The sequence below is a fragment of the Danio rerio genome, chromosome 9, assembly GCF_052040795.2.
Source record: "Danio rerio strain M-AB ecotype USA chromosome 9, GRCz13ab, whole genome shotgun sequence".
NCBI lineage: Eukaryota > Metazoa > Chordata > Actinopteri > Cypriniformes > Danionidae > Danio > Danio rerio.
In genome coordinates this window covers 49,522,471-49,542,500 of record NC_141029.1, presented here as the reverse complement: position 1 = coordinate 49,542,500, position 20,030 = coordinate 49,522,471, and the positions used below count along the sequence as shown (strand labels likewise).

Sequence of the window (20,030 nt, the reverse complement as noted above, 5' to 3'; positions counted from 1 at the left end):
TAATTAGGTGAACTAGGCAGGTTAGGGTAATTAGGCAAGTTATTGTATAACAATGATTTGTTCTGTAGACTATCGAATTAAAATATAGCTTACAAGGGCTAATAATTTTGTCCTTAAAATAGTGTTTAAAAAATTAATTAATTAACTAATTAATTAATTAATTAAACTGCTTTTATTTTAGCCGGAATATAACAAATAAGACTTTCTCCAGAAGAAAAAAAATATTATCAGACATACAGTCAAACTTTCCTTGCTCTGTTAAACAAAATTTGGAAAATATTTAACAAAGAAAAAAAATCAAAGGGGGGCTAATAATTCTGACTTCAAGTGTTTATTTTATTTTGTTTATTTTTTCTTTTATTTCTTTGTTATTTTATTTTACAGTTGATTGTTTTTTTCAGTTAAATATTTTCATTTAAATTGTATTTGACTTTATTTTATAATATTTTATTATTTTTAATACATACATATTTATTTATTTTAGCTTATTTTAGTTTATTTTAGTTTATTTTGTTTATTTATTTAGTTTATTTATTTTATTTTATTTTATTTTAAGTTGCTTTATCAATTTTCAAATGTTTAACTTGCATTTTATTTTATTTTATTTTATTTTATTTTATTTTATTTTATTTTATTTTATTTTATTTTATTTTATTTTATTTTATTTTATTTTATTTTATTTTATTTTATTTTATGATGCCCAAAGTTTCTAGAGGTATTTAATTTTAATTTGTATGAATTATTTATTATATAATAGTTTATTATTTTTAATATATACAAATTTATTTACTTTCGTCTTATTTTATTTTAGTTTGTTTCTTTTTTTCTAATTTATTGAACTAATAATTTCTAATTATTCTAATTTAATTCTTATTCTATTCTATTCTAATTTCTAATTTCTAATTTATTTAATTTAATTTAATTTAATTTAATTTAATTTACAATGTTCCAAACTGTTCTTCCAGTTTATCTATCTATCATTATTAATTTATGGTCCCCAAAGTATCTATTATTTATTTAAGTTTGTTTTAATTTTATTTGATTTTAAAGTTAGTTATTTTCTTTCAATGTGCTTTTGTTTTATTTTGTTTTGTTTTAAATTGAATTTTACTTAGTTTTTTTGTTTTTGTTTTTATTTATTCAATTATTTACTTTTTTAATTAACAATGTTTTATTTTAGTTTTAATTAACAATTTAACAATGTTTTATTTTAGTCAAGTTTCATTTAGTCATTCAGTAAAGTCAAAGAGCTTAGAATCACCAAGAGGCAACACTCACTAGAACGTTCCAACGGCAGCGCCCAGCAACAGCCCCGAATTCCGCTATTTTTGAGTGAAATCGATCGGCCGTCCACTGGATCTTATTGCTGTCACAATGGCCAGCAGCTGCTTTGTTTTTATTTATTTATTTAAAAAGCGCATTAGAGCTGAGATACAACCTGAAAGACGACAATAAAACATTTACATTTATCACAATCATCAGCACTTTTAATAGTTTATTTTACAGACTTATAATATGCTGTTGTTCTATTGTAATTTTTTTTCCAAAATGGCCATCGCGTTTTGTTTGCGATAACACTGCTCAATAAAATTAGATACATAAAAGTCAAGCAATACTTTGTGAAAAGCACTAAACATATGAAAGTTCACTTAAATGTACTGTCACACGATTTCAGTCTTAGCTCTTGTCCTTTTTTAACATCCGTTTCAGGCCAGATCTGAAAGTGCAGGATCAAAGAAAGAGGGAAGTAAACATCAAAAAGACAGAAAGCAGTGAAGGAGAAGAGTTTATAAAACACAGAGAGCAGTTGAAGCAAGATGAGAGAGACTGTCAGATCATGCCAAATCTGCTAAAGTTCAACATTTGGAGAAGTGGACAGAAAAAGACTCGCGGTGGCCTTGTTATTATCCATCTGACTATTCTCAGGACATGACTACTTAGGACAATTTGTTTGTTGAAATTAAATTAAATTAAATTAAATTAAATTAAATTAAATTAAATTAAATTAAATTAAATTAAATTAAATTAAATTAAATTAAATTAAATTAAATTAAATTATGAAAATAAATTACTTTGATCAGACATTTACAACAGATAATCATATTTTATCCTAAGGATAAAATAATACAAAACAAATTTTTCAGGTCATAATTAAGATAATTTAATAATCATATCATCAATGTGCATGAGTAAAATAAAATAAAATATAAATTACAAAATATAATTAAATTATTTTAATAATTCTACCTAGAAGGTGCATAAAACAAAAATAAAATAAAGTAAAAAAGTAAAATACAATAAAATAAAAATTACATAGTAATTAGTTATTTTAATAATTCTACCTATATACTAAGGTGCATAAAACAAAAATAAAATAAAATTAATATATCTAGAATATCTAATCTTAATATAGAGTCAGAATTATTAGCCCCTGTTTTTTTTTCCCCCAATTTCTGTTTAATGGAGGGAAGATTGTTTCAGCACAATTCTAAGCATAATAGTTTTTAAAAACTATTTCTAATAATTTATTTATTTTGTCTTTGCCATGATGACAGTTAATAATATTTTACTTGATATTTTTCAAGACACTTAAAGTGACATTTAAAGGCTTAACTAGGTTAATTGGGTGAACTAGGCAGGTTAGGGTAATTAGGCAAGTTGTTCTATAACGATGGTTTGTTCTGTAGATTATCGAAAAAAAAAAAAATGAGCTTTTGTCCCAAAAATATTTTTTAAAAATTCAAAATTGAAATACTTAGACCAGCCCGTCTGGCACCAACAACCATGCCATGTTTAAAGTCACTTAAATCACCTTGTCATTCTGATGTTCGGTTTGAACTGCAGCAGATCGTCTTGACCATGTCTACATGCCTAAATACATTGAGTTGCTGCCATGTGATTGGCTGATTAGAAATTTGCGTTAATGAAGAGTTGGACTCATAAAGTGGCAGGTGAGTATATAGTAGTCAACGTTTGAAGTGGTTTAAAACTATTGAAGAACAATTATTTTTGATTCACCTCAAATGTTGACTGCTGTATAACAAAATAAAACAACCAAAAATATAAATAAATCAATACTTTTAGTGGATTTACTGGCTATTTTAAGTGCTTTTTATTTGTATTTTTCGGTTGAACTAGCTAGCATGGTTTATCTCTGATCTGGTTGTAAAACTGGAGACACAGATAACAGAGACAGCGAGGCTGATGAGGACCAGTGTTCTTCTGTTTCTTGTCCTCTATCTATATTGCTTGCGCTGTAATGGTTTTGATGCTGGTCTTGCTAGATGGACATGACAAGGCATTGAGAAGCATGAAGAGCGTCTCGTCTGCCAAGTGTTCTCAGTGGATGTCAGCAGAGCGGATGCGCTCTAGTTAGTGGTCGAGCCTCAGTCCTGGAGGCCGTTTTGGGGGCTTCAGTAGTGCAAACTCTACAGCTGGGGTATAACTCCCCTCCAGCTTTATTACTCTTGGAAGACAGACTCTTTTTTTTTTTTTTAAGAATTGAGACTGACATTCGGGGTTTCTTGCGGAAAACAGAGATCTGATGATTCACATTACATCACTGACCACGCAGACCTCAAAAGCTAAAGGTTTACACTTTCAGCAGAGGCTGTTTTGAATTTCCTTTAGGTTTTGAGCTATTCCCTGGAATTTGTTCAGATATTTAATTTTTTATATTGCTTCATGTTTCAGAAATAAATGCATGTACAGTTAAATTCAGTATAATTAGCCTTCTTGTGAATTATTTATTTTTCGTTTATATATTTTCCAAAATGATGTTTAACAGAGCAAGGAATTTTTCAAAGTCCTTCCGATATTGTTGTTTTTTTTCTTCTGGAGAAAGTCTTAATTGTTTTATTTTGGCTAGAATAAAAGCAGTTTTGAATTTAAGGTCAATATTTTTAGTCCTCGTAAGCATGTTTTTATTGTCTACAGAACCAACCACTGTTATACAATTACTTGCCTAATTAACACCTGTGTCACACCGCACGTGTGAGCAGAGCGCAAGCAATGCATGTTCTTTTAGTGTCCATGTTAACAGATTTGCCACTGCATGCAGAAGCAGCGCGTCAGTGCAGAGCTGAAGCAGCAGTGCCATGAAAGTTTCAGTGCTGGGTCTGTTTTCCCACTGCTCATGCTTAATTAAAGTAAGAGTGCATTGATAATGACCAAAACGCATTAAATGGCTGTAAAAAGTTGCAATTTTACCTATTAAATGCTCCAATAATATCCACTGATTATTATATAGTCAATCAAATGAACTTAAACTATTAAAAGTGCAACAAATATTTCATCACCTTAGAATTATGAGAATTTTGAGAAATTGAGCTTCAAAGTTTTTGCATTCCATAGCAAACAGTATGTGTATAACATTTGTTTTTTGTGTTTTTTTTAATAAAAGTCTTAAAATTTAAACAACTCATAGAAAAACATCCCATAATGGAAATAAGTTTAACAAAAATATGTCAACTCAATTTTGACCAAAATGTCAGATAGAACCCTTATAATTCTAAGGTGCCGATTTATTTGGGTCTAACTACAAAACCAAATGTTTTAGTATTACAATTTTAGTATTAGTTTTGCTTAAGTTGCACACTAGTGTGATCATATATAAATTATTATAACTGTATTGTATGCATATTATTATAACTATACAGGCCTACATCATCCTGACAATCAAAAACAAAATTACATGATATCACCGAGTGCACCTTGAAATGCATGAATGACACTCCTCATAGAGCTTAAGAAGCATACAGTATTGTATGATCTATATAATTTGTAAAATAAAGACTAGCAAATTAAGGAAACAGCATAGGGGGAAGATGAAAAGTATAAAAAAAAGTGTAGATAGATAGATAGATAGATAGATAGATAGATAGATAGATAGATAGATAGATAGATAGATAGATAGATAGATAGATAGATAGATAGATAGATAGATAGATAGATAGATAGATAGATAGATAGATAGATAGGTAGGTAGATGGACGGACGGACGGATGGACGGACGGATGGATGGATAGATTAATCTGCAACAGCCACTGATCTACTGCACACTGCAGACAAAGCTGGTGTGAAAGGCAAACGCCTTTGCACTGCTTCTGCATACTTGTTGCTCATGCTCTGCTCGCATGTGCAGTGTTAAACAGGCATAACTTGCCTAATTAACCTAAATAACCTAGTTAAGCCTTTAAACAGGGTTCGTACGGGTGCTGGAAATCCTGGAAAATGTTTGATGTTTTATACAGTGTTTTCAAGTTTAGAAAAGTGCTTAAATTTTGGACAATATGCATGAACCTGCTTGAATTTAAAATTGTAGGGCTCAAAATTGTGATCGTTTTGTGCTCGAAATTTTATTTATACAAGCTCAAAATATATTTGGGAGCATTTGTGTGAGTGCATAAAATTGTTGCTGTGTGATCAGTTGTCATTGCAAAATGTGCACCGCATGTAAGTATTTGGTAGACATTCACGCAGAATGCATATTTGCACTAAAAATCCCAAACGCAACGCTCAGAAATTGTTTAAAACAGTTGACATGTCAAGTTGCTGCAGTAATCAAAGCCCACAATGCCTGTCCCATTTTAAAGTTCTGGCCCATTGCTCTTGAACGCAAATGGATTGGTCTATATCAGCTGCCAATCACTTAGTCAATGCCTTCCTTCAAATGACAGGGAGCTACAGCCATGAAAGTGTAAAGGTCTGGGTACGAGAGAATGAAAACAACACTGACAGATTTTGTTTTAGAAACCACCTAAAGTTACAAATATGCTCCAAAGTATTCAACAATTTCAATTAAAATGTCATATTGTATTTTTTTTAAATAGCACAATGGATTTAAATGTGAAAAAGTACATACAGCATATGTAAACGGAATTTACCATGGGTGTTAGGTGCTGGAAAAGCATTCAAATGCACATTAAAACAGCTTGAAAAGTGCTGAAATTTGAAGGTGGAAAAAGTGTAGGAAACCCTGCTTTAAATGTCAGTTTAAGCTAAATACTACACTGAAAAAAAATTACGTTTGTTTAAATTCAGCCCAAATAAATTGTTTACAACCACCTAACTTAAAAAAACAAAACGTAAGTTCAAGGAATCATCTATAAATCTTTATATTTTCAGTATAGTATCTTGTAAAATATCTAGTAAAATAGTATTTACTGTCATCATGGCGAAGATAGAAGAAATTTAGACAAGTTATTAAAAATGAGTTATTAAAACTATTCTGTTTAGAAATGTGTTGAACAAAATCTTCTTTCTTTTAAACAGAAATTGGGGAGATGAATATACAGGGTGGCTTATAATTCAGAAGGGCTAATCATTCTGACTTTAACTGTGTGCATGTGTGAATATGTGTTTGCATACACAAGTTTTCCCTTTTTTCTTCAGGTTTGTAATGTTTCCTCATACCTTTCCCATCTCTCATACACACATTATATCGTTTGACTTCTTCAACCATGGCATCAAGTTCAGTGGTAGTTCATAAACCCACAGAGTTTGTCTTTACTGGAAAAAATTGAAGCGGCTCAACTCTCTCCTGCACATCTCTCAGTGATTTCTTCAGTTCTTCTGCCATCTCAGACTTACATGGGTATTCGAGGCCAGCCAGATTCAAACTAGCCCATGACATCATGGATTCCTCAGAAATAAATACCTGTCTCTGGAGGAATAAACCATGCTGCTCAACTTCTGTATATGGAGCTTCTCGACCCGCCGGCAGATTCACGGCGACCCTGGAGCGACGAGAGATTGTCTAAATATTTAGCCAGGCTGTTTAGTGATGCACCTACACACCAGACCAGACCCATGTCTTCTGTTTCACTCCTGAAAGCTGTTTAATCAGTGGCAGAATTACTGAAACTAATACTTGACTGCGTTTACATGACATTTTTGGCAGAAGCTTTTATCCTTAAAGTTGAAGTCAGAATTATTAGCCCCCCATTGAATTTTCTTTTCTTTTTTTAAATATTTCCCAAGTGATGTTTAACAGAGCAGGGAAATTTTCACTGTATGTCTAATAATATTTTTTCTTCTGGAGAAAGTCTTATTTGTTTTATTTCAGCTAGAATAAAAGCAGTTTTTAATTTTTTTAAACACCATTTTAAGGACAAAATAATTAGGCCCTTCAAGCAGTTTTTTATTTATTTATTTTTTAATTTTTTTTGATAGTCTACAGAACAAACCATCATCAACACAATCTCACTGCAATTCATAACTTTTTGATTTAGTGGCTAATTCCTATAAATTCGTACAATCTAATTTGTACAATTTAGCATGATTTGCTCATCCCCCAATGGCGTTTGGGTTTAGGGGTGGAGTTAGGTGCCACGCCTCACGCGTGCCTGTGAATGAAGTCTACTTTAGTGAATAGAATCTGCATAGGCTGTAAATAACAGGTAATTAAATTATAACCAACATTCAGTTTGTGGTACAGAGCGATCAATTGGGAGCCGCGCGAGAACTGCACTCAGCAGTAAAAATGAAACCGAAAGATCGCATATCATTTACATAATCATATCGCATTTTAGAGCAGGGGTTCCCAAACTTTTCAACCCGTGACCCTTAAAATGACAATGCCAGCTCGCGACTCCCAATATTCTCTGAGGTGGTTATAAATACAGAAACCTTGCATGCAATGGTGCACACACACCAACAGACCCCGGTCTGTTCTTTGTTTATTATTTTTTAATGTATGTCAGTGCTGTAAATGAGCCAGGAAGTTTAACCTGGTAAAAAAAAAAATTGTTGCGTCTGACACTATTGCTGTGTCTTTTATTAAATGTAATTACCCGAGAAGTCGTAATCCAATAGAACTAGTAACTTTAAGCTACTATAGTAACTATATAGTATATATTAACTATAAAAAACTATTTTTTTATCCTCAGTAGGTTATGGATAAAACATGTTAATTCTTACGGTTTAATAAAAATAAATAGATTTTTGGAAATCACCAGGCGATTCCTTCTTCATTGTCCCGCGACCCCTCAGGGGGTCCCGACCCCCAGTTTGAGAACCACTAACAATGATTATGATAAGCATTTGATATTTCTTTCATAGTGAACACAAAGTGTTGTGCATAAAATAAATGTTTAACAGTGTCAGTATAACTACTCCAGCCTATATAATGTTGAATATAATGCAAGAGGGAATCTGTCAATGACAGATTGCAGGCATACATCTCAAACCTAATAATTTAACTTCAGAATTTTGAATAGTGGTATTCTGATGGCATCACTTTACTGTGCATTAATGACCAGGGCAAATGTAAAGTCTGTTCAAGTCCACTATTCAAAGTCTATTCAATTTTGAGCAATTTAACCAACAGTAGACCTACACATAATATTATTATTGTTGTTTTGCCATATGTTTGATAAATAACAATAATAGTAGCCCACTCATATTAACCACTGCTATGCTGATGATACCCAGCTATACCTCTCTTTTCACCCTGATGATCCCTCGGTTCCAGCTCGCATCTCAGCCTGCATGTCGGACATTTCACACTGGATGAAAGATCATCATCTTCAGCTGAACCTCGCAAAAACGGAAATGCTTGAAGTTTCTGCCAACCCGAGTCAACACCATAACTTTTCAATCCAGATGGATGGGGAAACCATTACTGCATCCAAAATGGTGAAAAGCCTTGGAGTAACGATTGATGACCAACTAAACTTCTCTGATCACATTTCTAGAACTGCTCGATCGTGCAGATACGCACTGTATAACATCAGAAAGGTCCGACCCTTCCTATCTGAACATGCAGCTCAACTCCTTGTTCAAGCTCTTGTTCTCTCCAGACTGGATTACTGCAACTCTCTACTAGCTGGGCTTCCAGCTAACTCTATCAAACCTCTTTAGCTGCTCCAGAACGCAGCAGCACGAGTGGTCTTTAATGAACCTAAAAGAGCACATCACTTCGCTACTCACCCGTTTGCACTGGCTGCCAGTTGCTGCTCGCATCAAATTCAAAGCTCTGATGTTTGCCTACAAAGGGACTTCTGGCTTTGCTCCTTCTTATCTGCTCTCACTTCTGCAGATTTATGTGCCCTTCAGAAACTTGCGTTCAGTGAATGAACGTCGCCTCGTGGTTCCATCCCAAAGAGGGAAGAAAACACTTTCCTGAACTCTCGCGTTCAATCTGCCCAGTTGGTGGAATGAACTCCCTAACTGCGTCAGAACAGCAGAGTCACTTGCTGTCTTCAAGAAACGACTAAAAACTCAACTATTTAGTCTCCACTTTCCTTCCTAATCTGCAATTGTCTCTCTGGCTATACCACTAACTGTACTCAAAAAAAAAAAAAAAACTTACATTACTAATGCTTTCCTTAGACTTTACAGACCTGAAACTTGCCTATAGCACTTATTCATGGTTGCTGTGAATAGTTATAGTTGTGTGAATTGCTTCCTTGTCCTCATTTGTAAGTCGCTTTGGATAAAAGCGTCTGCTAAATGACTAAATGTAAATGTAAACCTTTATTTTACATCTACAGATTCATGAGAAAATGGTGATCTTCATTTTAAGCAAAAAACATGATTCTCATTTTAGGCAGAATCCTGCAGGTGTGTGTTTGAAAAATGTTGCCTTTCATTATTACTCATCATTATGTTGGTGAATCTAAAGGTTCGCTCTTCCTTCAGGTGGTTATGAATCTAGAGAGCACATGTCCAGGTGTCCTGCAGATGTATAATCTATCAACACTGCAGATTTTCCCTCATTTTTATTTTTCTGTTTGTGTGTCTTACCCATTTTCCTTCTTCTGTGTTTTCTTCATCTCAGGCCCCCAGCAATGAGCTCCCCCTGAAACATATCGAGACCACAGTGAGTACTGCAGACTTTTTCAACCTTACCCATGTCTGATGATTTCAATTAATATATCTTGATAAATACATGGAGTGGCTTAGTGGTTAGCACTGTCCCCTCTGGTTTGAGTCCCGGCTGAGTCAGTTGGCATTTCTGTGTGGAGTTTGGATGTTCTCACCGTGTTCTTGTGGGTTTCTTCCTGGTGCTCCGGTTTCCCCCACAGTCCAAAGACATGCGCTATAGGGGAATTGGATGAGCTAAATTGGCCGTAGTTTATTTGTGAATGAGAGAGTGTATGGGTGTTTCCCAGCACTGGGTTGTGGCTGAAAAGTCATCCGCTGCATAAAATGTATGCTGGAATAATTGGGGGTTAATTCTGCTGTGACGACCCCTGATAAATAAGGCACTAAGCCAAATGAAAATATAATACACATAAATTAACATATATTTTCCATAAAATTTCAAATAAACAAACAAATAAATAAATAAATAATTTTAAAGTGCCTTAGTAGTACTTTAAGCGATCTACAATATATACATATTTACATTTGAATTTTCAATTTATTCAAGTTTTATAATTGTTTAAAAATGCAATAGTTATAATTGTTAACGTATAAAAAAAACGCAAAAAAACCAAACAAACACTGAAAGAAGATTTTATCAACACATTATCTTTGCCATGATGACAACACATAATATTTGACTAGATATTGTTCAACATACTAGTATTCAGCTTAAAGTGACATTTAAAGGCTTACTTAGCTTAATTCGGCAAGTAAGGATAATTAGGCAAATCAATAACGATGATTTATTTTGTAGACAATCCAAAAAATATCTTGCTTAAGGGGGCTGATAATATTGATCGTTTTAAAACATTAAAAACTGCTTTTATTTTAGCTGATATAAAACAAGACTTTTACCTGAGGAAAAAATATAGCAAATACAATTCCTTGCTCTGGTAAACGTCATTTGTGAAATATTTGAAAAAGAAAAGAAATTTGCAGAAGGGCGATTAATTTTGACTGCAACTGTATGCATATAATGAAAGGTAACTTGTAACTATTTACTTGAGGAATGTTTTCATCAGATACAGATACTTTTTACTCTTACTCGAGTAACTTTTGTGATTGTTACTCTTACTCGAGTAAAAATTTTCGTAAGTACTTGCACTTTTACTTGAGTATAGATTTTGGATAATCTACCCACCTCTGACAGATATATTAAAAATATATGTGTCTTACTGAAAATGGCACTGGATCAACAAAGACTCTTAATTTCAATATTAGTCAGTTATAGGGATTATTTTTAATCAGCCATTATGGTTTATTATTTTAAACCATAATATTAAAGTATTTAATATCAATATATATTAAAATGTTTGCCAAAAGTGGGGTTCTGAAATATAATTGGGTAAACTGGCTGTGGGCTGATTATAACAAACAAAGACAGACATTTTGACACAGAACGCACATTTCTAAAAGAGAATTACTGACTTTAGCATTATTTTTCAGACAAACAAGTATGCTCACTTAGCATGTTTCTTAAACATCTACAAAATATGGTATTTTTATGCTTTAGAAGAGTCAAACACATCCACACAGCACCTATAATAAATAATACACTTGGATACTTTGTTGCTGACTTTTTCCTCTAACCAAGGTTTCATCCATTGACTTTTCCTTTCCATGAATCTTCTTAAAAGTGAAGGTTGTCAGTGTGAACGTGCCGCTTCTGTTTGAGGTGTTGCTCAGTGTGAACAGTGTAAAGTCATCACTGACAGCGCTTTAGAAATAACAGCCTGAAGATGTAAATGTTTATGTCTTTAGTGAACACTGTTGCCATGCAGCTCCTGTAGTCTAAACTGGAGCAGTGTAAACCTCACTGAGAGCTGGAGCGCAAATTATTGGTTGGATTTACTAAACATGGCCTCACTGCGGCTGTAATGACCGCCCAGGCTAAAGGATTTAAAGAGACAGAACACTGAAACCCTGAGTGCCATTTATGTTTTAGTCGTAATATGGTACATTGATTATTAATTTACTCTATACAATAAAAAAGTCTGATCCCTGAATTAGTTACTCTTAAAAGAGGTCTAATTACATGGTTTAATTGATAAAAACATTAAAAGTAAAAATGAATATTAACTGAGGTATAAATGAAAGAAATTATCATGAACTATTAGTATTTAAATAAAATAATTCAAATAATACATATTTTGCATTTTAAAATACATTTTATACTGGTAGCTTCTAAACTATGGGTAATTTCTAAAACTAAAATTAGAATATATATATATATATATATATATATATATATATATATATATATATATATATATATATATATATATATATATAATTTAACACAATAAAACAAATATATAACATAATTTTAGTCATGAACTCCAGCGATCTAGTCAGATTGCTAGAAAACATTCACTATCACACAAACTACAACTCTGCCACTGAACTGCACTACATTTCATGTATGTATGTATATATATACACACAAAGATATACAGTGGGTGACACTTCAAAATGACCATTACGCCGCACTTGGCGCCACGGCAAGACTAAGGGATTACGAACATGTTTTTAGGTGTAACAGTAGTTTGCGACTATGCCGCCAGGGGGCACAAAAGAACGGGATGGGAATGAACAAATATATACAGTAGCTGTAAATACCCTGCTGCTTGTATGTGAAGATGAAATAACTAAACAAAGCATTATTATTATTTTTTTTATTAACCATTAAAAACTCGTTAACAAGCTTGTGCAATGAGGATTTATTTTGGAAATTAAAAATATATTTTATCTTAGTAAAATGTCACTGGAAAAAAAAAAAAAAAAAAACTCACAATTATTGTTAATTAAATATTAATTTTTTTGGAGATTATTTATAATTAGCCTCTAAGGTTTATTATAAATATGAAAGTATCCTACACACATATATTTGTATTCATTTGTATTTATTTTGGTATTCTCAGAGCGTTTCAGTGACAGAGTACAAGATTTCACTTACTTGTATCTGGATGCATGACTCGATTAGTTAAAATGTGATAAAAGAATGAAGTGGTTGTGCTGGTGAATTATGAGCATTGGAATTCTGTGGTAATCGCTGTAGTCTTTACACATGCATGTTTTCTACTGTATGTCTGAGAATCAGCCCTGAGTAATGTCCTCTTTAAGTGTATCAGCCATGGTAAAACACATCATCCATGCAGCTTATTCGGTGCATTGATTCACGTACAGATCAGCATGAAATATTTGCCTAACACTCCTGGATCTTATTTAGCTTGAGAAAGGAAGTATCGCTTTACAAACTCGGATGTTTTTGGCTCACAGCATACAGTCAGCTAATGACAAAAGTCGTAATGTGTAGGATAATATACATGCTTGGTTTGATTTTAAATTGTAGATTAAAGTATTTATTTAATATAAAGTATAAAGTTAAGTTCCAGATGTAAAAACTCCCTTTATTTCATCCATAGGGAAACAATGAAAATTGTGGGCAACACTTTAGTTTAGGTTGCAATTAATGCCATCTACTTCTAGCTTATTACCTGCCTTTTATTAAGATATGAACTGTTCATTAGTAGTTAGAAAGTATGATTTTTTTACACTCCTATTCCTATTCAAAACCTAAAGTCAACTTATATCTTACCAATTATTAATAAACAGCTAATTAGTAGTTATTAAGCTAGTGTAGTGCTAGTTAATGGTCATTGTGAATTGTAACTCTGACTTGAGTTTTAGAAAAGTAAAAAAAGATATTACCCATAATGCTCTTCAAAAAGAAATCTAATCAGAACTATCATAATTTATATAATAATCATTATTTTTCAAGATACTAGTATTCAGCTTAAAGTGCAATTTAACTAGGTTAATTAGTTGTATTAGGCAAGTTATGGTAATTAGTTTTTGTATAAAAGTAGACAATCAAAACAAAATATTTCTTAAGGGTGCTAATAATATTGACCTTATTTTTTAAAAATTAAAACAGCTTTTATTCTAGCCAAAATAAAACAAATAAGACTTTATCCAGAAGAAAAAATATATAATAGGAAATACTGTGAAAAAAAATCATGCTGTATTAACCCTTTTGCACGTAGCCTTGGCTGGTCCCTGAAGCATACAATCACACTGGTGTGATTAGAACGTTCAGAGCGCACATCATCAACTACTAAAATTCAAAACTGACGTGTGCTGAGGCACAGAAAGAGGTGTGCAGCGCTTGTCACTTTAAATGTCACTTTAAGCTGTGTAGAAGCGTCTTGAAAAATATCTAGTCAAATATTATTTATTTTTATCATGGCAAAGATGAAATAAATCAGTTATTAAAAATTAGTTATTAAAACTAAAATTATGTTTAGAAAGGTGTTGAAAAAATCTTATCTCCGTTAAGCAGAAATTGGGGGAAATATAACTAATGATTCTGGCTTCAGCTGTACACAGATCAATGGGTCTGGTGGGTCATATGATAAACTTGATGTGTCGCAATGGGAACTTTAAAATGTCGTGGATTCTAAGTAATGGTCACAAAAAAAAGTATTTAAATCTCATGCATGAAAAGATTAAACATCATTTATGAAATATGCGAGAAAATAAAAATGGCTGGAGGGTTAATAATTCTGACTTCAGCTGTTTGTCTGCAGCTGAATTACTCATTGACGGGAGCCGTGCACTACCCTAACCTCACGGTCAGTTAGTTGCGGTTGTACTGACGTCTTTGATTCGCAATAACAAATCCTTTGAATCTCAAGATCGGTTTGTCATATGACCTCCTGCGCCGTGTTTCTAGTTCAAGAGTTTATTTCTCAAGCAGAGCTTGATACATGTTGGTCTTTTTCTTTCATTTATCATTTAGAGCATGATTCTCCTGAAGGAGTGACTCTGATAGATGTATTTTGGAGAATTTCTTTGGTTTGACTGTAGAAAGTGGGTTTTACTTTTCATGTCTTCTAGCTCTGGTTTGGGCAAGTCGTATTAAGAGGAATCACATTTGTTCTCATCCTTTGAGATAAAGGGTTCATTGTCCTATGAAGGCATACAGAACACAAAATTTCCTCTCCTTTGCAAAAAAGAGTATTTATTAAAGACAACAGCAAATCTTCTGATCTTCAATATCATGACGTCAAACGGATAAGACAGTAGCACACAGCCGCCCTCATTTACACGTCAACAACAGCTGTTTATTTTTCAGGAATTTGATCCAACAAACCCCTGGAGAGATAATTTTCTATGTAATTTAATCATTAGTGTGTCCACATCAAATTAAAGCTACAAAGTATTTATTTTTGCTAATGGAACGCATATACAATGCAAATTAGGTGTTCACTGCAGTACAAAAAATGTCAAAACAAGGGAGAATTTTGCATACATTGGTTCAGGATGGGTTATTGAAATTTTAATTGGGTTTAAATCCTAAATGGGTTTTATTATGCGCCTTTTACAGGATATAACAATTTTTTTATTTTTTTTTTACATGGGTGGAAGCAATAACATACTTTTTTATGTGCATTTGTTTGACTGCAAATGAGCTGCTGCTTTCTGTCCCTTTCTAGTTGAGGACTGAGCCTTTACATCTCGGACCTTGGAAACTTCAGCAAAAATAAATAAATAAATAAATAAATACTATATATGTGTGCATTTTAAATCTCAGAGTATTTAAATAAATGAAGCATTAAATGACATGTTTTCATGAAAACTATTTAGCCAAAAACAAAAGTTTTTCCGTTCTGTTTTGAATTTGTTTTTATTGTACATGACACGATTTTCAAAACAATCTGTGTTTATAAATTCTGTATTATTTATGCCAGGCCAATGTTTGCCATCCTTAGCTTATTATTAAGCAGTACCTGTTGGAAGTGATGATGTTCTGTCTGCCACTCATCACTCGTGTCTTTGTAATATTTGCCATTTGTGTTAGATGTGTCTCCTCTTTTAGAATGTGAAGAACAGTTGAAGTCAGAATTATTAGCCCCTCCTGAATTATTAGCCCCCCTGTTTATTTTTTTTTTCCAATTTCGGTTGAACAGAGAGAAGATTTTCAACACATTTCTAAACATAATAGTTTTAATAGCTCATTTCTACCAGACTCACCAATTTGAATGAATCCCGCGAGCATGGATTGTATGGAATATACTTTAAACATTTCGGTAAGACTAATTTTACCAGAAAAACACAGAAAACCTAAACACTGCAGTGCTTTTTAATTTTTTTCCATAAATAAAACTTATATCAAAGTGACAGCAATGTTTTGTCAGCAAAAATGTAGTCAGCGCCCTCTAGTGGATTTGTCATCTGAAACGGTCAACGAAATGTACCTGGAGCGACGCATTTTACATTTAGTAAAAATGTAGGCATTTCTGATGAGCTGCTATTATAACACAGAGTTTAGTTCTGTAGATTTGTGAAAAAAGGAATACAAACTACTTTAATTTAGTTGTGTTGTTAAAGTCCGCATAAACCCGGAGCTGCGACCATTTTTTTCTGGTATTGTGACGCAGTTTCTAGAGAAAATGAATATTAAATGAGAAAACACTGGGCGTGACTTGTTTTTTGTACTACGAGCTGATTGGATGTTGTAAAGTAGGCGTTTTGTTTAGAAAGATCTGGAAAAGGGTTTCGGGAGAGTTATTACAACCTGTCAGACACCTCCTCCCCACCATTTCTGTTTGTTGTCATAGCGCTATCAAAACTGTATGTTAAAACAAGTATGTCAGCCATGCCCAATACCTTAGGCTGAGAATCCAACTAAAAACAAACTGTAAGTCCATTTTCAGGATTTAATTTTAAAAGGCCAATCGATTGTTTTTGTTTAATTTTCTAAATATCATGCACAGATGAAAGGTTCATCACAAAACTAGCAATGTGAGCTAACAAAATCAATATGGTAAGTTTTAATTCCGTGTGAACTTTAATAACTATGTACATATCTGTAAAAAGAGCCAATTTCACACGCAACATGAAGATTTACAAAGAAGTCCTGAAGACATGAACACAGCCTGCTTCGGGGTCAGCAAGAGGATGGAACGCTACGAAATTATGGTTATTTTTAGCATCATAAGTGGGCCTCGGGGACTTAAAGTATGCATAAACAAACAAAGACAAAAAGTACGATGTGTCCGCTTTAAACGAAAAAATGGAGACCGTACGTTTGTATTCCAGAAGAAAGCGAGATGATGGACCGTGGTTTACAGGAGGTGACACAAGTGTGAATAAGTTGAAGGCATGGGGTGGGAATGATCATCTCCTCCAGTCAGCTGCTGAGTGTGTGACCCAGAGAGGGGAGCAAAGGCTAGACCCGAGATCCAAACAAACGCGGGTGGCAGAAGCACAGCATGGGAAAGAGGGAGGGGAAGGTGCCGAGGAAATAAGGAGGGGCTGAAGAAGGAGGCGGGAGGGAAGACAACAAGGGAAAGAGTAACTCTGCTAGTGGGAGAAGAAGGAAGAAAGCTGCGGTCCGCTTTTGAGTTTTGAAGCCAGGCATGTGGCATCCACGGCACAGCACACAACCAAAATAGAGCCGGGAAATTTGAGGTGTGCTTCAGGAATAAGGGAATGCAAGAAGGGAAGCGCTACTTCCCAACTATGAATCCTAGCGGCTCTTTACGGAGGCGTTTGTCCTCTTGGCGTGATGCATGGAGATGGAGTACGGGTTACCTGTTCAAGGTAGGCCTTCAGGGTTTTCTGCCCTGACCTTTCTGGTTGCACACTTTTGGCTCCAAAATTGGGTTTTCAGATTGAAGAACTCCTCACAGAACTCACAGAACCAATCAGAATTTCTCTCAGAACTAATCAAAAGAGGTTTTGTAAACATTAAAGGATCTACATTTGGCATTGGAGAACCTCGAGTTTTTGAAGAGTGTAGGTTTTTTGTGTGGTGGCAACTTTTCCCACAAAGCTCTCCCTCGCTTTCTTCCATGCGCTCTCTGATCGTTCATTTGTCGAAAAGCAGCATTTCCAGCTGGTTTTGATCAAGCCTAGCAGAGACCCCCACACCCACCCCTTTCTTGGCTGTCCTTCTGGGGGTCGCAATTATCGGCTGATTAAGGGAATGTTTTTGGAGCCGGGCATGGTGTGGCGAGAGATGGAAGGTGGACCCTGCGGATGGAGGAAAGGGGGTTTTACAGTGCCAGGGTGTTTCACTTGAGTGTGTCGCAATGTCTTCCGTGGGCTATAAGCGAGAGAATTTTGGCAGTCTCTGTTATGTATGGCTTATTTGTGTTTCCTTTTGTTTTATGATGGTTTATAATGACCTGGCTTGGTAATTTATACACACCAAAAGTGTGTTACACTAGAAAATGTGTTAATGGTTTTTTTGCAGTTTGTTCATTAAAAGCTTGATTGGTCTTTAAATACTGTAAGTGTAAATAATGGTGAAGTAATTTTCACTGGATACTTGGAAAGGATGATGGTTATTTAGGAAATTATCCTGTGGCGATATTTCTACAGCGCTTAAAGGGATAGTTTATCCCGCAAAAAATAAACGTTCCATCATTGTTAACGAAAGATATTTTGAGGACTTTTGTAACATGTGGAAGGCAGTGAGAGTCGTTTTTTAATCAAATACATTGTTGACCAATTGGAAATCGGGTTTGGAAAACCTGTTTGGAAACAGTCATTTTCCAGAGCCAGTCCCTTAAAGACTGTTTGGAAACAGTCCTTTTCCAAACAGGTATTCTAAACCTGGTTTCCATTGGTGACGTTGGATTACAAAACCAGTCTTATGTTGCAAGAGTATTTGTGAGAATAGCCAAAAATACAGTGTTTAAGTCCAAATTGTCAAAAGCATTAAAATATTAAGCAAAGATCATGCTATATGAAGACATTTTCTATCGTAACTATATCAAAACATGATTTTTGTATTAGTAAAATACATTGCTAAAACTTTAATTTGACAATTCTAAAGGTAATTTTCTCAGTATTTAGATTTTTTTAACTCTCCAATTTTAGACATTCAAATAGTAATATCTCAGCCAAGTATTGTGCTGTATTCTAACTAACACAATCAAACGTAAATGTATTTATTCAGCTTTCAGACAGTGTAAAAAAACTCAAAAACTTTACACTTAAGACCAGTTTTGTGGTCTAAAGTCTCAAATAGGATTTGTTGGATACTATAATTTCACCTATTTCTGAATAAAATATATAATCAAATCCAAATCTAATATAGCTACACACACTAAGGCATCAGTCATTAAGCAATTTCCCATGTAAACCAGATTCAAACCTCAGTACGTTGTTGTCCCATTGCAGACATCCGAACGTAAAATTTTCCCATCATTTCATTTCCTCAAGTTGTTCTATACTATTCTAAGACTGCTACATATGGGAAACCACATGCAAAGTCCATACAGTCTCTAGAAAACGGCCTCAGCACTGTGTGTAATTATACGTTGGATTCTGGGTTTTCTTAGTAAGCATTGTTCCTTTTTAGTCATGTCAGTCATGCCCTAGTATGTCATTTAGACGATGAGCGTAAACCACCCATCTTTCGAAGCTCTCCGACTTTTGTGAGACTGTTGTGGACATTTGCACTTTTCTTAGTCTCTAGATTTGATATTAAAGGTGTATTTTTTTCACACTACAAGCACCAAACAAAATTGCAAAAAACTACACTTTTTATAATACATATACACTGTCAAGAATTATTAGTTGAATTTTCTTAAAAAAGGTGTTAACCTCTTGATTTTAAAATGATTAGTTGTCTGTACTTAAAAAAGTAAACACATTGCATTCATTTCAAGTAAATGAGCTATGTGCATAATTATACAAAAATTGTTAAATCAACTTAAAAGTTCCAAGTTACATCCGGTTGACTTTATTTTTGGCCTTTTTTTTTTTTAAAGAAGTGTCAACTTGTCACTTCTAAGGCACGGGTTTACTCATTTTTTCTTAAATATTAATCATTTTAAATAATTGATATTACTAATCCAAAATCAAGTTTTGATATAGTTACGAAAGAAAGTGTACTAAATGTCCTCATGGAGCTTGATCTTTTGGTAATATTCAAATTTTTTTGTCAAGATTGAGTTAATGCATTTTTGGCTATTCCCACAAATATATATACTAGCAACATACAGTTTTTGTGATCCACTGTCACACATGATTAATAAAACATGTAGTGGCTTTAAAAATGATTGTTTCCAAACAGGTTTTTATCTCCTTTTTTCTATTGGTCAGGAATTATTTAAGCATAAAGTAAATAATATTTTTTACAA

General features: G+C 33.6%; 2 protein-coding genes across 52 annotated transcripts in view; both read left to right on the top strand.

Annotated features, from left to right (window-relative positions):
• The window catches only part of tns1b (tensin 1b), a 479,302-nt gene that overhangs the window by 312,728 nt on the left and 146,544 nt on the right, over nucleotides 1-20,030 (top strand). For 47 of the 51 annotated variants that reach the window (XM_087266581.1, XM_087266576.1, XM_087266579.1 and 44 more), the window contains 1 exon segment: nucleotides 9,782-9,823. In XM_087266581.1, coding sequence (XP_087122707.1) covers nucleotides 9,782-9,823 — 42 coding nt within the window. 51 annotated transcript variants of the gene reach the window in all.
• phgdh (phosphoglycerate dehydrogenase) overlaps nucleotides 1-20,030 on the top strand; it is a 722,740-nt gene that overhangs the window by 643,070 nt on the left and 59,640 nt on the right. The window lies entirely within an intron of this gene.